The 13,680-nt window shown below is 45.0% G+C and overlaps 1 protein-coding gene across 1 annotated transcript in view; it reads left to right on the forward strand.

Moving 5' to 3' along the window:
• Positions 1-3,351, forward strand: part of LOC307030887 (B-cell lymphoma/leukemia 11A-like) — a 35,567-nt gene extending 32,216 nt beyond the window's left edge. The window contains exon 3 of the mRNA XM_079667518.1: positions 146-3,351. Coding sequence (XP_079523644.1) covers positions 146-2,130 — 1,985 coding nt within the window. The 3' untranslated portion in view covers positions 2,131-3,351. The remainder of the gene's footprint in view (positions 1-145) is intronic.
• The last annotated feature ends 10,329 nt before the right edge of the window (positions 3,352-13,680 follow it).

Here is a 13,680-nt window from a genome sequence, read left to right on the forward strand (position 1 = left end):
CATATTTAACATTTTGTTTTGAAACTTGAAACCTCACAAGTGTGTATTATGAATCTTTTTGAATAATGTAATATAATCAATAACCACATTTTTATATTTTAACAGCTCAATTAAATGTTTTCTCTCTGTCTCCTTTTCCTAACAGATAAAGATGAGCCCAGCAGCTACACCTGCACCAGCTGTAAGCAGCCCTTCACCAGTGCCTGGTTCCTGCTCCAGCATGCCCAGAACACCCACGGCTTCCGCATCTATCTTGAGAGCAAACCTGGCAGCCCCCTGACTCCCCGTGTGGCTGCAGCTCCTGGGATGGGGGGTGATTGCGCCTCCTCCCAGCCTTCCCATCATGCCGTCCACTTGGCAGAAGGCAGTCCCTACAGCCTCCTGAGGATGCCCGGCTCTGGCTCTGGGCGGGAATCGGCGACCACACCTCGCGAGGGCCGTTACCCCAGAACCCCTCCACTGTTCAGCCCTCCGCCACGCCACCACCTCAGCCCTGATGACCTGGCGCTGGCAACCCACCACCCCAGCGCCTTTGACAGGGTGATGAGGCTCAACTCTGTGCCACTAGAAGCCCCTCCGATGGACTTCTCTAGACGTCTACGTGAGCTTGCTGGGAACGCCAACGGGGCCTCTCCGCCTCTCTCCCCTAACCGGCCCAGCCCTATGCAACGGCTGCTGCAGCCATTCCAGCCAGGTTCAAAACCTCCATTTTCAGCAACGCCTCCTCTTTCAACCTCTCAGTCACCTTCTGGATTACGCTCCACCCCCAATCCCATATCCAACGCAGCCCAACCAGGCACCCCTCTCAAGGCCAAGTCTTGCGAGTTCTGCGGGAAGACCTTCAAGTTCCAGAGCAACCTTATAGTCCACCGGCGAAGCCACACGGGGGAAAAGCCCTTCAAGTGTCACCTCTGTAACCACGCCTGCACCCAGGCCAGCAAACTGAAACGACACATGAAGACTCACTGTCAAAACAAGTCTTCGGCGCTCAATGCTAAATCAGAAGACGGCCTCTCGACCGCGAGCTCCCCAGAACCTGGCACCAGCGATCTGATCGGCAGCGCCACAGATGCTCTCAAGTCAGTTGTGGCCAAGTTCAAGAGTGAGAGCAATGGCCTCATGACGGAAAATGGAGAAGAAGAGGAGGAAGAGGAGGAGGAAGAGGAGGAAGAGGAGGAGGAAGAGGAAGAAGAGGAGGAAGGGGAGGAAGAAGAAGAGGAGGAAGGGGAGGAGGAGGAGATGGAGACTAAGCCTGGAGTCGAAGTAGAAGATGACAGGAATGACTATCGTTTCAGTCTGCGCCTAGAAGGGGCTCGCCACCACAAGAACAGTGACGCGCTGCACCCACGCCGCCGGAGCCTGTCCCGGGAGCCCGGTGACGAGGACTCGGCCCTGGATTCAGACGTTGTTGGAACCACCACCATCAATGGTCTTGGCCCTTTATCCTCTGACAGCCTGTCCAGAAAATTGCTCAGTGGTAGGGTCAGTCCAGGTTCCCTCAGTCCCCTGTCCAAGCGCATCAAGGTGGAAAAGGACCTTGACCCCCAAACGCCCACTATCCCAAACACGGAGAACGTCTACTCCCAGTGGCTTGCTGGCTATGCTGCCTCACGACAACTCAAGGACCCCTTCATCAACTTCACTGGCGGGGACTCCAGACAATCGCCATTCGCCTCTTCATCAGAGCACTCTTCAGAAAACGGCAGCTTGCGCTTCTCCACTCCGCCGGGTGAGATGGACGGGGAGCGGTCCGCCTCAGTGCGCAGCGGCACCGGCAGCGGGGCCAGCACTCCCCACGGCGGGAGTGGGAATTGCAGGCCGAGCTCCAAGGACAGCCGCCGCAGTGACACCTGCGAGTACTGCGGCAAAGTATTCAAGAACTGCAGCAATTTGACAGTGCACCGACGCAGTCACACTGGAGAGCGGCCATACAAGTGTGACCTGTGCAGCTATGCGTGCGCCCAGAGCTCAAAGCTAACCCGCCACATGAAGACCCACGGACAGATGGGCAAGGACGTGTTCAAATGTGAAATCTGCCACATGCCTTTCAGTGTATACAGCACTCTGGAGAAACACATGAAGAAGTGGCACAACGACCGCCCTCTGTCTAGTGACATTAAGACTGAGTAGGCAGAAAGCAGCATGCTGGCAGCTCTCTCTCAGTTCCCCTGGCTAAAAAAGCGACCCTGGCTAACTAGCAAATAAGTGAGGGGAAAGGACATCAGGGTTAGACAGCAGTACACGGTACAGCCCTGTTTTTACCCCGACTGGAAAACGCTGAATGCATGATCCATCATTTGGGGAAATCCTATTGCATCAAACGCAAAACTTTTTGAGCCTTTCTATTGTGCAATAATTTACACGTTTTGTATTTTTTGTAACTGGACAGCATGCTCTGTGTGTTTTGGCTACTTAGAGAGAAAATTGTCCTCGGCTGGTGGGTTTGGTTGTACATGTGTTGCTGTTGATATTTTTGATTTCTTCAAGGTAAAAAAAAGTTAGTTATGAGAACCCATGCTGCATACAGTACATACTGTTTTACATATCATGTACAGTTTTGTGTTCTTACATAGTGAACAGTGTCATATTATCAAAACATCACGACAAGCAGGGTCACACTTAAAACGGATCTTTCTGAAAGATTTTCCATGCAAGATTGAGATAAGAGATATATATAAATATATATGAAATTTGGGCTGCCTATCAAATGCTAGGCACGAGCGCCGTTAAATACTTCTTTGAAAAACAGCAATGAAATTAACAATATGGTGTGAAACAAAGAGTGCCTTGGATATTTTACCTGCATTAGTTAATCCTCCTTTTTGCTATAAGCTCGGAGTTTCAGCTATAGAAGATTACAGGACATTTTTGTGCACATGTGGAATAAGCAGGTCCTTGCATCAAGCACCTGCACAACCCTGTCATCTTGTGACTTTGCAGAGCATAAGGAACCAGCTGAAACAAAAAACGTAAAAAAACAAAAAAACATTATGTGTACCTCTGGTAAATCATTTATCTGCCTGACTCATGTATATTGTTATTCTCCAGATTATGATTCTGTTTACTGGCATGTTACATGCTAAAAAAGGAGTAGGTGTGTAGAGTTCGGTTTAGGTGTTTTATGTTTTCCGGTACATGTGTACCATACTGAGAGGGTAGTCTGACGAGTTGTTTTAACGTAAAGCTCTTAATTTTCCAGAGTGTTTATTTTCTTTGAAAATTAAAAGGTTGCAGGGTTTTTTTTGTAAGTAGCACAGAGTTTTGTTCCTTTGGTGTCAGCCAGGCAGCAGTGTAGCCAGCAGCCACTGTGGAGACCACAAAGTGGGTTTTAGTTGTACGAAGCCAGACAGATTTGGGGTGAGGGTGGGGGTGAGGGTTCGGGTGGGTGTCATAGGGTAAGGGTAGCGGGATGGGTGAGTGGTTTGACCAGGTGTCTCTACAATTCAAATGTTTATGTCCTTATAGCGCTTATCCTCTTTACTGCATTAGATCTTTGAAACATTTTTTTTAATTTGGAAACGATCTTAAATGGAAGCCAATCTAAAGTCAAGAATCAGAATTTAGTAAAAAACAAAATAACAAATTATCCCTTCCACACACATTTTTAAGAGTCAAATTTCCACGTTTTGAGTTCTTTTCAGTTAACATGATCTAAACCTCATTGTGGTTTGTTTTTATTTCCATCACTTTTCATTGTTCATGATATAGCACTTGTCACTCTGCCTTGGATTCTGTATCTGTCTCTCTAATCGGGGGTACAGTCGGTTGAGTATAAAACGAGGACCAGATTTCAGATCTGGGACTACCTACGTGCACTGTTCAATTTTCCCAGTTTACATTCGGACGCTCAAGGGAAAACTTGCTCTTATGCTGACAGATTAGTGTGGTGTCATTGCTTTGCATTAAAAAAAGAAAAAAGTCAAAAAAAGAGTTGAACTAGAAACTGTTGCCAGCCATGTCTCCTCCCGAGAACTGAACATCAGTTTGGCTCTTGAGGAGTATCAATGCAGGAACCGCCATAGAAATATCCTGCTTCATACCATAACTATGAAATATACTGCTCAGTACAGAAAGATAACAATTCTACAAATTTGATTTTAAAAGCTAAGTAAATTGTGTTGTTGAGTCTTTTAAAGTAACAATTCAATATCTTTAGGGGAGAAACATTATTTCAATTTTGTTTAATTTAAATTGTTTTGGTTGTTGTTTCTCTTTTCTGTCTCGGTAACATCCGAGACTTGATCACTATGTAATGAATTGTAATGAACATGTCTCTCATCTTTTTTGCCTTTACTATACACAAGTCTTCAGGTTGAACAAAAATTGCATTGGGGAGAGATTTATGATATATAAATATATAGAGAGAACTTAAAACACATAGGAAATGCACACTCATGTAAGTTCCTATGTTCAAAACACATTTATGGTCTACTTTTTTCCTGTATTTAGAATGGTATTTGAAATTAATGTTCACTTAGCGTAGGCACTTATAGTATTTATGTTGGAGCCTGTATTTTTAACTGTTTTGCCTGTACTCTTTAAAGGTTTCAATGTACCCTTTTTTTTCTGTAGTGAAAAAAATCCCAACAAGCTGCCACCGTATATTTTCTTAATTTGGCAGGATAATATAGTGTGAATAATTTGTATGCTTGAAAATAAGTATGTTTTTGAAAAATAAAATGTTGTGGAGTTCCCCAAGGGGTGAGAGGTCATGTAATGGCCTTTTCAGGCAGTCCCGCTGGAGTGACCACAATGAGGTAAAAACAGGTGGTTGTACATATCTTTTTAGTTTGTTTTATATATTTTTCTCTCCTGCCATTTTATATGCAGTAATTCAAGCTATTGTTGGGTTTTCTCGGTAGCCAACTTTTTACTGTCCTTTAAACATGTACCACCTGATAACATTCCAGCTGTTTTTGAAAAAGACCTTTTGTCATATGCAATCAATCCAACATCAATCTATAAAGCATTTTTTTTTTTTGCTACAGTTCTTTCTGTTATTTTGAAATAGTTTTTCATTGCCAAAAGAACCATGGTGCTTTATAATTTAAATATGGTACATCTAATATGCAAGGCATATTCTAAATAAATCATAGAAAGAAAAAGTTTGGTACATGTTATCATTGCTGATGGTATTGAGGTACATTTGTGTTTTCAGCCTGATTTCATCCTGTGTTCTGTATTTACTCACAAGCTATTTGCTCTGAACTGAACTTGAAGTTGACCTTTGACATTGGTCGACATTATTTATTATGACTATACACATACGTTGCTCTGTTCAGAACGGAGTCACTGCAAAACAAATCAGTTCGTTTTTCTCCCTCCTGATGTAATTATGATGGTTTAATTTCTGTCTGATGACCAAAAGTCATTGACCAACATTCATGAGTTCTTGCTGGACTTGCAGATTTTTTTTTCAGTTACGGAGATGCCACTCTATTTTAAGGCTATTGTCTGCATTATTCTCTTCACTCAGCCATTTTGTCTTGAAAAAAATAAAAAGTATTACATACATATCTGAATTTGGTGCTTTTGATTTTTTTTTTGTGGTCTGCATGCTCAATGTCTTACTTAATAAACACTATATACACATTTTCACAACCACTAGAACAAACAAACACACCAACTATTTAATTGAGTTTGTTATAAAGTGGGTTATTTAAAGTAGCTATGCAGCAACAGAACATACATTTGCCACCTGAAAATGTTTAGCTTAAGTGTATTCTATATTAAGAATAAGTTCAGCACTTTGTGTTTCTGACAGCTAGCGCTTTCTAACGGTGAAATTAAGCCCTTATATTAAACTATGCTCATGCCAAAGCTAGGGTATCGTTAGGGGTTAGCCAGTTTCAATTGTAGAAGAGCAGTATTTTTTAACACACATTTGGACACTTAGGTCAAACAAACTAAGTTGCTGATCAAGGACAATGTAGATCTGCCACTCCCTTGTTCTAAGAGGTACAATTCTAATTTGTCTGGTGACTTTGGGGCAAGGAACCAGCTACAGTTCTGAAAATGCTGTGGAAATATTCCAAAAATATCGTATACTAAATAAACCTTTTTTTAAGTTGCTTAAATAAAAGAAAAATTGATAACCCCCTTCAGAGCAATACATTGCTTTGCTTCCATGCTGGTCACCCGTATCTACTGTAGACTATGGATAATTACCTTATACAACCCAAACTGTCTCTGTGAGTATGTTTTTAAGCATTTGTGTTTGGATGTTTTGTATCCAGGTGTGTTTGCATGGCTCAGTTTATATCACCCGTCATAGAGGTTGGAAGTTCACATCCATATCTCCGGTCTGTGGCCTTGTCAGGTCAGCGAGGCGTCTGCGTTATATCTCCAGCAACCCTCCCATCTCCTCTTATAACTCCCCCCTCCTCCCATTTCCTATTTTCCCTTTAACACACCACTCTGTTTTCTTCCTTCATGTTTTTTTCATTATGTTGTATCTAACTTTATATATCCTCCTATGTCCCAATCTCTCTTTTTTTATCTTTCTACCTCTCCCTTCCCTGTTTCCTCCTCTCCCCGCTGAAGCACTGGAGGGCAACGTGACAGACTAATCGCTCTCCTTGTCCGAGCCCGGCGCTGTTTGCCTAGCAGGGCCAGATTAAAGTTCACAGATAGAGAGAGGTTCCTGCTTGGGCCAGGTGTTGACAGTTAAGATAAAGCAGAGTCGCAAGGAAGTGTGGGGGGGGGGGGGGGGGGGGGGGGGTGGTTAGGTGGGTGTTGGGAGTGGAGAATTGTTAGCCTGTGTGTGTTCTTGCGAATACACACATTTATAATGTTCGGGGTGGGTACCCCCTCCCCTTTGTGATCTCCCAAGTTCAATGTCAAGAGAGCAACAATGCTCTGGCCCACAAATCCCGCCACCATACACCCCTTGCATTGCAGACATACTTTTCCCATAGCAGACTCTTGGCCCATGCCTACTAGCCCTTGCCCCCTCCTCCTCTTCCTCCTTGTGTAGACATATGTCCTTAACTCTTAAAGGCAACAGACACAGCTCTCTAGCCGAAAGGGGAGTGTTCAAAATGTTTGCCATGCAGGGAATAATGCTTTCAGTGCCGATTGTAATAATATCAAACTTGTTTTTCATTTGTAAAGCAAGTTGGAGAAAATTAAAAAATGTTTTTCTGTTACTCTCATTTCCAAGTCTTAGGGGGAAACACTGGCTCTCTGTTGAAGGCCAAGGATTTATTAGTTCATTATGCTAATCAAAGCTAGTTCACAAACACTCTTGAAAAGATAACGATTCCCCACCCCCGCTCGGCGTCTTTCGCTCTTCTTCCACCAACTTCACCTCTCTCTCTGTCCTGACTTGCCTGTGTGTTTAAAAGCAGGGGGTAGGCCTCCCAGGCATAGCTGGGGAAATCCTGTCCAGGAGAGAGTCGGCACGTTGGATCGACTCTCTAATCCCCCTAATGTGCCACTTCTCCCTGTCCACTCCTCTCTCCTATCCCTCTGCCTTCTTCCGTCTCCAAACCTTATCAACTGTCAGTACACCACCCCTCTTTATCTCTCCTTTTTTTCCTTTATTCCATCTTTTATACACACTACATTTCTTTTCCCGTTCCTCTTCCTCTAGGTATTGCATCTGTTTCGGGTTCATTTTTTCCTTGGGCCCGAGCCCGAGTGTCAGAGAGTAGAGGAAGGCTGAAGAGCAGAGATGGAGAGGCCAACTGCAGCTGTGCTGTGCTGCAGTGAAGAGGGGGCCTCGCCCGGGTTCCTTGGAACAATATAAGAGCACTAATCACCCAGGACAGCTGACACCCAGTGCCTCACACATATACACACACTGTGCTTCACACACACACACACACACACACACACGCACGCACGCACGCACGCACGCACGCACGCACGCACGCACGCACGCACGCACGCACGCACGCACGCACACACACACACACACACACACACACACACACACACACACACACACACACACACACACACACACACACACACACACACACACACACACACACACAAAGATCTGAGGACAGCCAGTATAGGGTTTGAAGGAGAGGAGCTCTGCCCAAACAAGACTCACAGGTCTGTCTCGGCTAGAAAACAAAGTCTGTGTTTTGTCTATGGGCAGCAACGCTTGGGGGCTGAAAGTACTTTCTCACAAACATGCACATACGCCCATAGAATGTGCCTATGCATGCACACACTTACTGTACAACAGACATGCATGCATGCACACATGAAAAGTTAAAAGGCATTTAAGTGCACACACAGGGAAACTTCCCCTGTGTGTGCAGACACAGAATCAAACGCACATGCTGATGCTGGAACACAAACCACATAATGGATCGGGTGCATGCACGCTCACATACACACACACATAGACACTCACACGTGCGTACACAAAAGTGTCTTCGGGAATGTGACCTTTTCCCAAAAGCCTCCCTTTCCTGCCCCGGCTCCCCTCCCCCTCTGGCTGTGTGAAGACTGAAGGGGTCAAGGGTCAGGTTTTGGGGGGCTGGAGATTAGGTTTCACATGACTGAGCACCTTTGTTGGGGCAGGCCGGCAGAAAGGAAACGTCCAGGAGGGTAGCTGTGTCTGTCTGAGGAGAGATCGAGGCAGAGAGGGGGGGAAGGGTTAAAAAAAAGGGACAGAGGGATGGATGAAGTTGAAGTTTGGTCAGGCTGAAGTTGAAGTGCAAGAGCGAGGGGGAAGTGCACGAGAATCACAAGGGAGAGGATAAGGGACAAGGACGCAGAGTGAGTAAATGTGAGGACATAAAAGGGAATAAACCTCACCCACATTCCTCACCCTACAGCCCTGCTTGGCTTTTCTCCGTACGCCTCTGTTAACTTTTTCTCTCTCTGGCCATGTGGCTTCTGTGTCGGGCTGCGGCCAGCCAGTGTCCTCAGTGCCTGCTGGCTGCGCCGATCTCCCCCATGACCACACAGCGAGAAGAAAGCCCCAGCCAAAATAGTAAACTGGATCACAGCAGAATCCCCCTTCCTCCCCCCACCCTCCACCTCCTTCGCCTTCACAACATCTGAGTAGTAGTCTGCCCGCGAGACAATATGTGCTGTAACTGGCAGTGGAAATCTTGGCAGGGACCCGGATTACCTCGCTTGTGAAGTATTGCTTTAAATGTCTGTGTGTGTGTGTGTGTGTGTGTGTGTGTGTGTGTGTGTGTGTGTGTGTGTGTGTGTGTGTGTGTGTGTGTGTGTTTGTGTGTGTGTGATTTTTTCCCTTCTTTTTCCTACTTCTCAGAACCTAGAGAGAAGGATTTTAATGACGTGCAACAGTTTCAACTAAATGAGTCACAGAGGTGGGACTGGTACTGCTGATGGCTTCCAGATAAGGTGAAAACTTTGACCCTGGAGTGAAAAAGAAGGACAGGGGGTGAGGGGTGGGGGGGAAGGAATGTCTTGAGTACCGCGCTGACCATAATTGAGGGGACTCTTTTGGTTTCATGGTGCGCAATCAGATATGAGCCTTAAGGTATTGCCTTTATTACTGACCTTTGGGACAATCCCAAAAACATGTTATTAATTTCCCAGTGCCCCAAGTGTGTATACTGCTTTGTGTGTGTGTGTACAGTGTGTGCTCTAACTAACACATAGGGTCAGCCTTGTGCAGGTCAGCACTATTTTAGTGAAGGCTGCACTGTATGCTATCAGTATGTGGTTGGTCTATCGCCGAAGGGGTTTCCTGTGGCATACTGCAGGGGTGGCTCATTCCAGAGCATGGGTGGTTGGAGGAGAAGGGAGGGTCAGGGCCCGGGGGGTGAGGGAGGTGGGGCAGTAGATTCCAGAGGCCGACTGATCTGACCTTGAACCGCGGGGCGTGGAGCTCTCCACGAGTGGCTCCATGTTCGAACTGTTTCAGCCGCGTTTTGCAGCCAAAAAACGGTGTGTTTACGCGTGTCTGTCCTGCTTTATTACATGTGGACGTGATGCACGACAGATGTATACATGTCGGCGCACGCACTCACATGCATGTGTCTGCATATGGCTTGGTTGGTGTATGCTTATGGTCTTATTATCTTTGTGTCATGTGTGTGTTCTCCAGGTGCAACGCCGCTGGCAGACTTTATATGACCAGTTAAACAGGGTCATATTATCAGTACCCTCTGACTTTTGTGTGCTTTTCAGTGCACCTGCGTGCGCGTCTATGTGTGTGAGTGTGTGTAAGTGGGAGACAGTAGGACGCCTGTTTACAGTCCTGTGAATAAAGAGGCAAAGTTCATCCTTTGGCCTCTTTATTCCACCATATTTCAGTGTCAGGTAAGGCTGGACACGACAGTAACTCAGCAAATACTTCATTTATGTCATCAAATGTCTTATCGTTTTTTTACTCCTGTCTTTTCTTTTTGTGTCCACAACTGAAATGACCACAACACTGTGATGTAATTTTTACATGGTTACTTTAAAGACTGCATTTTATAGTTGATCTAATATCTTCAAAACTCAATAACACCATCAAATGTACTGTATCTTGTAAATGTTTTGCTATAGCCAGCAGCCGCTCAGCTTACCTTACCTCACTACTCCTGTCCTAGAAAAAGTCCCACACTGCAATCTTTTTTTTTATGGATTAAACAATAAAGATATAACGTGTTTAACTTTAGAGTTGTCAGCTATAAACAGAGCCAAGCTAGCTGCTCCTCTCTTTCGATATGTTTGCTAAGCTAAGCTAACCAACCGCTAGCCATAGCTTCATATTTATAGGAGAGTAAATAGGGTGGTATAGACCTTTTCAATCTGTCAAAAAGCAAATAAACGCTTTACTTGGCTGTGTAGAGATGGTTTTGAAACAGCTTCTCATAAGGAGATAGTTTTGTAGAAGATATTGCATAATTTACAAATGTAACAATCAGAAAATGTTCAAAGTAGTGTTGCGTATGTAAGAAGCAAAAAAGTAAGTTATGTTGAAAGGAATGTTCAAACGTAAGATGCTTTTGTTTTATGAGAAATGTAGGATCCAGCGTTTTTAGGGTGGCTTGAAATATACTTGACAATAAAAGTGAATATTTGTCAGTGAGCATTGCCTCAATTTAAAATATCTTTATTTACTCTTTATTTTAAGTCCCCTAACTCATCCCCAATATCTTTCCCTAGAATAAACAAAGGGTTGCCTGGCCATAATATTACCTTACTTGCTTGCTTTTGTTTTATCTCCTCTTCATGACTGTTGATCACAGTTTCCCCCTTTTTACGGTCTCCTGACCTACTGTATAGGAACCATATTTTAACCGTTGTATTTTTTACCACAACCACAATCTTTCCCTATCTCTACCTATACCACAGTTGATTTGCTCAGATGTTGTAGAACGTGAGGACTTAAAGACATTGTCGTTGAATGTAAAACTGTAAAGTATTCAATAGTTTTTTAAAATCGTCCAGTACTGATATCGTGTTCAGGCTGATGCGGTTCATCATTGCCATAATCCTGGTTAAAGCCCTGGTTATATCCTGTTCACAGAGTTTACATATGTTTACTTTCCCATTCTTTCTTATCTATATTTACCTAATATACAATCCTCATGTGTGCATGTGTGTGTTAAAGGTGTACATGTATGTGGCGGTGCTGACCCTCCCTGTTGGGGCTGGCAGACCACTCTGAGCCACTCCAGCTGCTGCAGGGATGACAGAGGCTAAGACCGGCCCAGGCTGAGGGGTGAGAGGGCTTTGGAAGTTTCTGGAAGTTTCTGAGAATTGCCGCGCCGCTCCTGGTTCACTCCTGGTTCATTCCTGAGGCCCAGGGGTCATAGAGAGCGGGACAAGAGGGGGAAGGGAAGAGGGGGCGGCAGGGCCACGGTCACATGCTTGACCTGCCAGACTGACCTTATTACACCCTGCACATACTTCCTTCTGCCTGCAGTATTTACAGTGTTTGTGTTTCAGCTTGTTTGTTACTTACTCAACTCGCAGGATCTAAGAGAGTGAAGAAGTGAGACTTTTTGATTGTTTGTGTCAAATCTACATTGGTCTCTTTCTGCTTCCATATCATAATACTCATTAATAATCAATTATTCATCTGCAAAATACATTCTTTTGTGGTTTTCCAAAAGTCCATCCATTGAACTGTTCACATACACATATTAAGAGCTTTTGCCCACATATCGGCAGGAAGTTGCACTTGTACAAACTACTCCAGGGGGTCGAAGGAGTTTGGTCGACTCTCTTGGACCAAGCAGTCTCTAATATTCTGGTCTTTATGGGGCCAACCGGTGGTCTTTAGTGGGGACACATTCATTGTGGGCCTCCTGTCCTACAAAGCGCTTGTCAGTCATTGTGCTGAACTTGTGTTGTTTCTATGCAGCGCTCGGCAGCACAGCTGTCGTCAAAAGACCCAAGGCTACTCTATCCTTGCATGAAAGAAACAAACAAACAAAGCCGTAAAACAAGAAAATAAAAGACAAAAAAGGGTCACAAATAATGAGTATACAAAAACCATCTTGTCCAATTGCACCTTGGGAGCCCGTCTTCAGGAAGAGTGAGGGGTAAGAAGCTTCTGAGCAGGACCTGGGCCACAATGGGACTTGGCCCCTCCTGTGTTACTGTTAGCCAGGCCCTTTGGATGAACTTGTCTCCTTTCAGCTGGCGCTCTTATGCCCAGGTGTGTCCTGTGTGTGTGTGTGTGTGTGTGTGTGTGTGTGTGTGTGTGTGTGTGTGTGTGTGTGTGTGTGTGTGTGTGTGTGTGTGTGTGTGAGTGTGTGTGCGTGTGAATCTGTGTGTGTACCCGAAGCACTGACATGTCTTTGGCCCCAAGTGCTCCATTGAAAATAAGACGGAGAGCGGGGCGAATGAAAAGAGATAAAGTGCAAAACAAGGATGAGAGGAGGAATAAAAGAAGAGTGGCTTCCTTGCTTTTCAGGGCAAGGACAATGTTCGGGCCTTTCTCCCACGCTCTGTTCAACACTCTCTCTGCCCCCGTGGTCTACTTAGTGTCCAAGACCATCGGTTTATATTTTAATTTTGTGGAAAGCATTCAGTAATTTCATGTCCAGTGTGCAGCTTTTCAGGAAAGAGTTCAAGGACAGGGATGCGCTTTCAAACGTTCCTGAAGTGAAAAGTAAAGTTAAGGCAAGCAACAGATTATTATTGTTGAGAAAGGTGCCCTTTTTTGACATCAGCCGCCAAAATAAAGACGATAGTTTAAAAAAAATGTTTTGCTTGATTCATTTGAAGTAGTGGCCTTCACATTGCCGTAACCAATTTGTCTCAAGGTCACTAATATTCAGAACCAATATTCTGTTTTTCTCAATATAATATGGCAATCATGGTTCACATCTCTTGGGTTGGGTAGCCAGCCATCCGGCCGATCACCCATCCAGACAGGCCAGTGAATGGCTCGATGCCAAGGCCAATTGAGAGGTGCTGCTGTGGTGGAGAGCCAGAGGGGAGATGGTCATCCATTATTCATCACTAAGCCAAATAATCCCCAACAGAATTGGTCTGGTCTTGTCTGGCCCAACGGTTGGGGAATGGATGGGATGGTCCGGGGGGCAAGAAGGGAGGGTTTCTGGAACTGGGGGATGGCAGGTCTGAGGGTTTTATTCGGGGGAGGTTTAGTAGGATTTTTTGGGGGGCCGAAAGGGGGTGGCGAGCTCTCTGTAAGGGGTGGGAGGTAGAGGGGGTTCTTTGAGGATTAGATGCAAATATGTCTTTGATAGCTTTCACAGTCTGGGAGTCCCATTCTGT

This window comes from Notothenia rossii, assembly GCF_949606895.1.
Source record: "Notothenia rossii genome assembly, chromosome: 1".
Classification (NCBI taxonomy): Eukaryota; Metazoa; Chordata; class Actinopteri; order Perciformes; family Nototheniidae; genus Notothenia; species Notothenia rossii.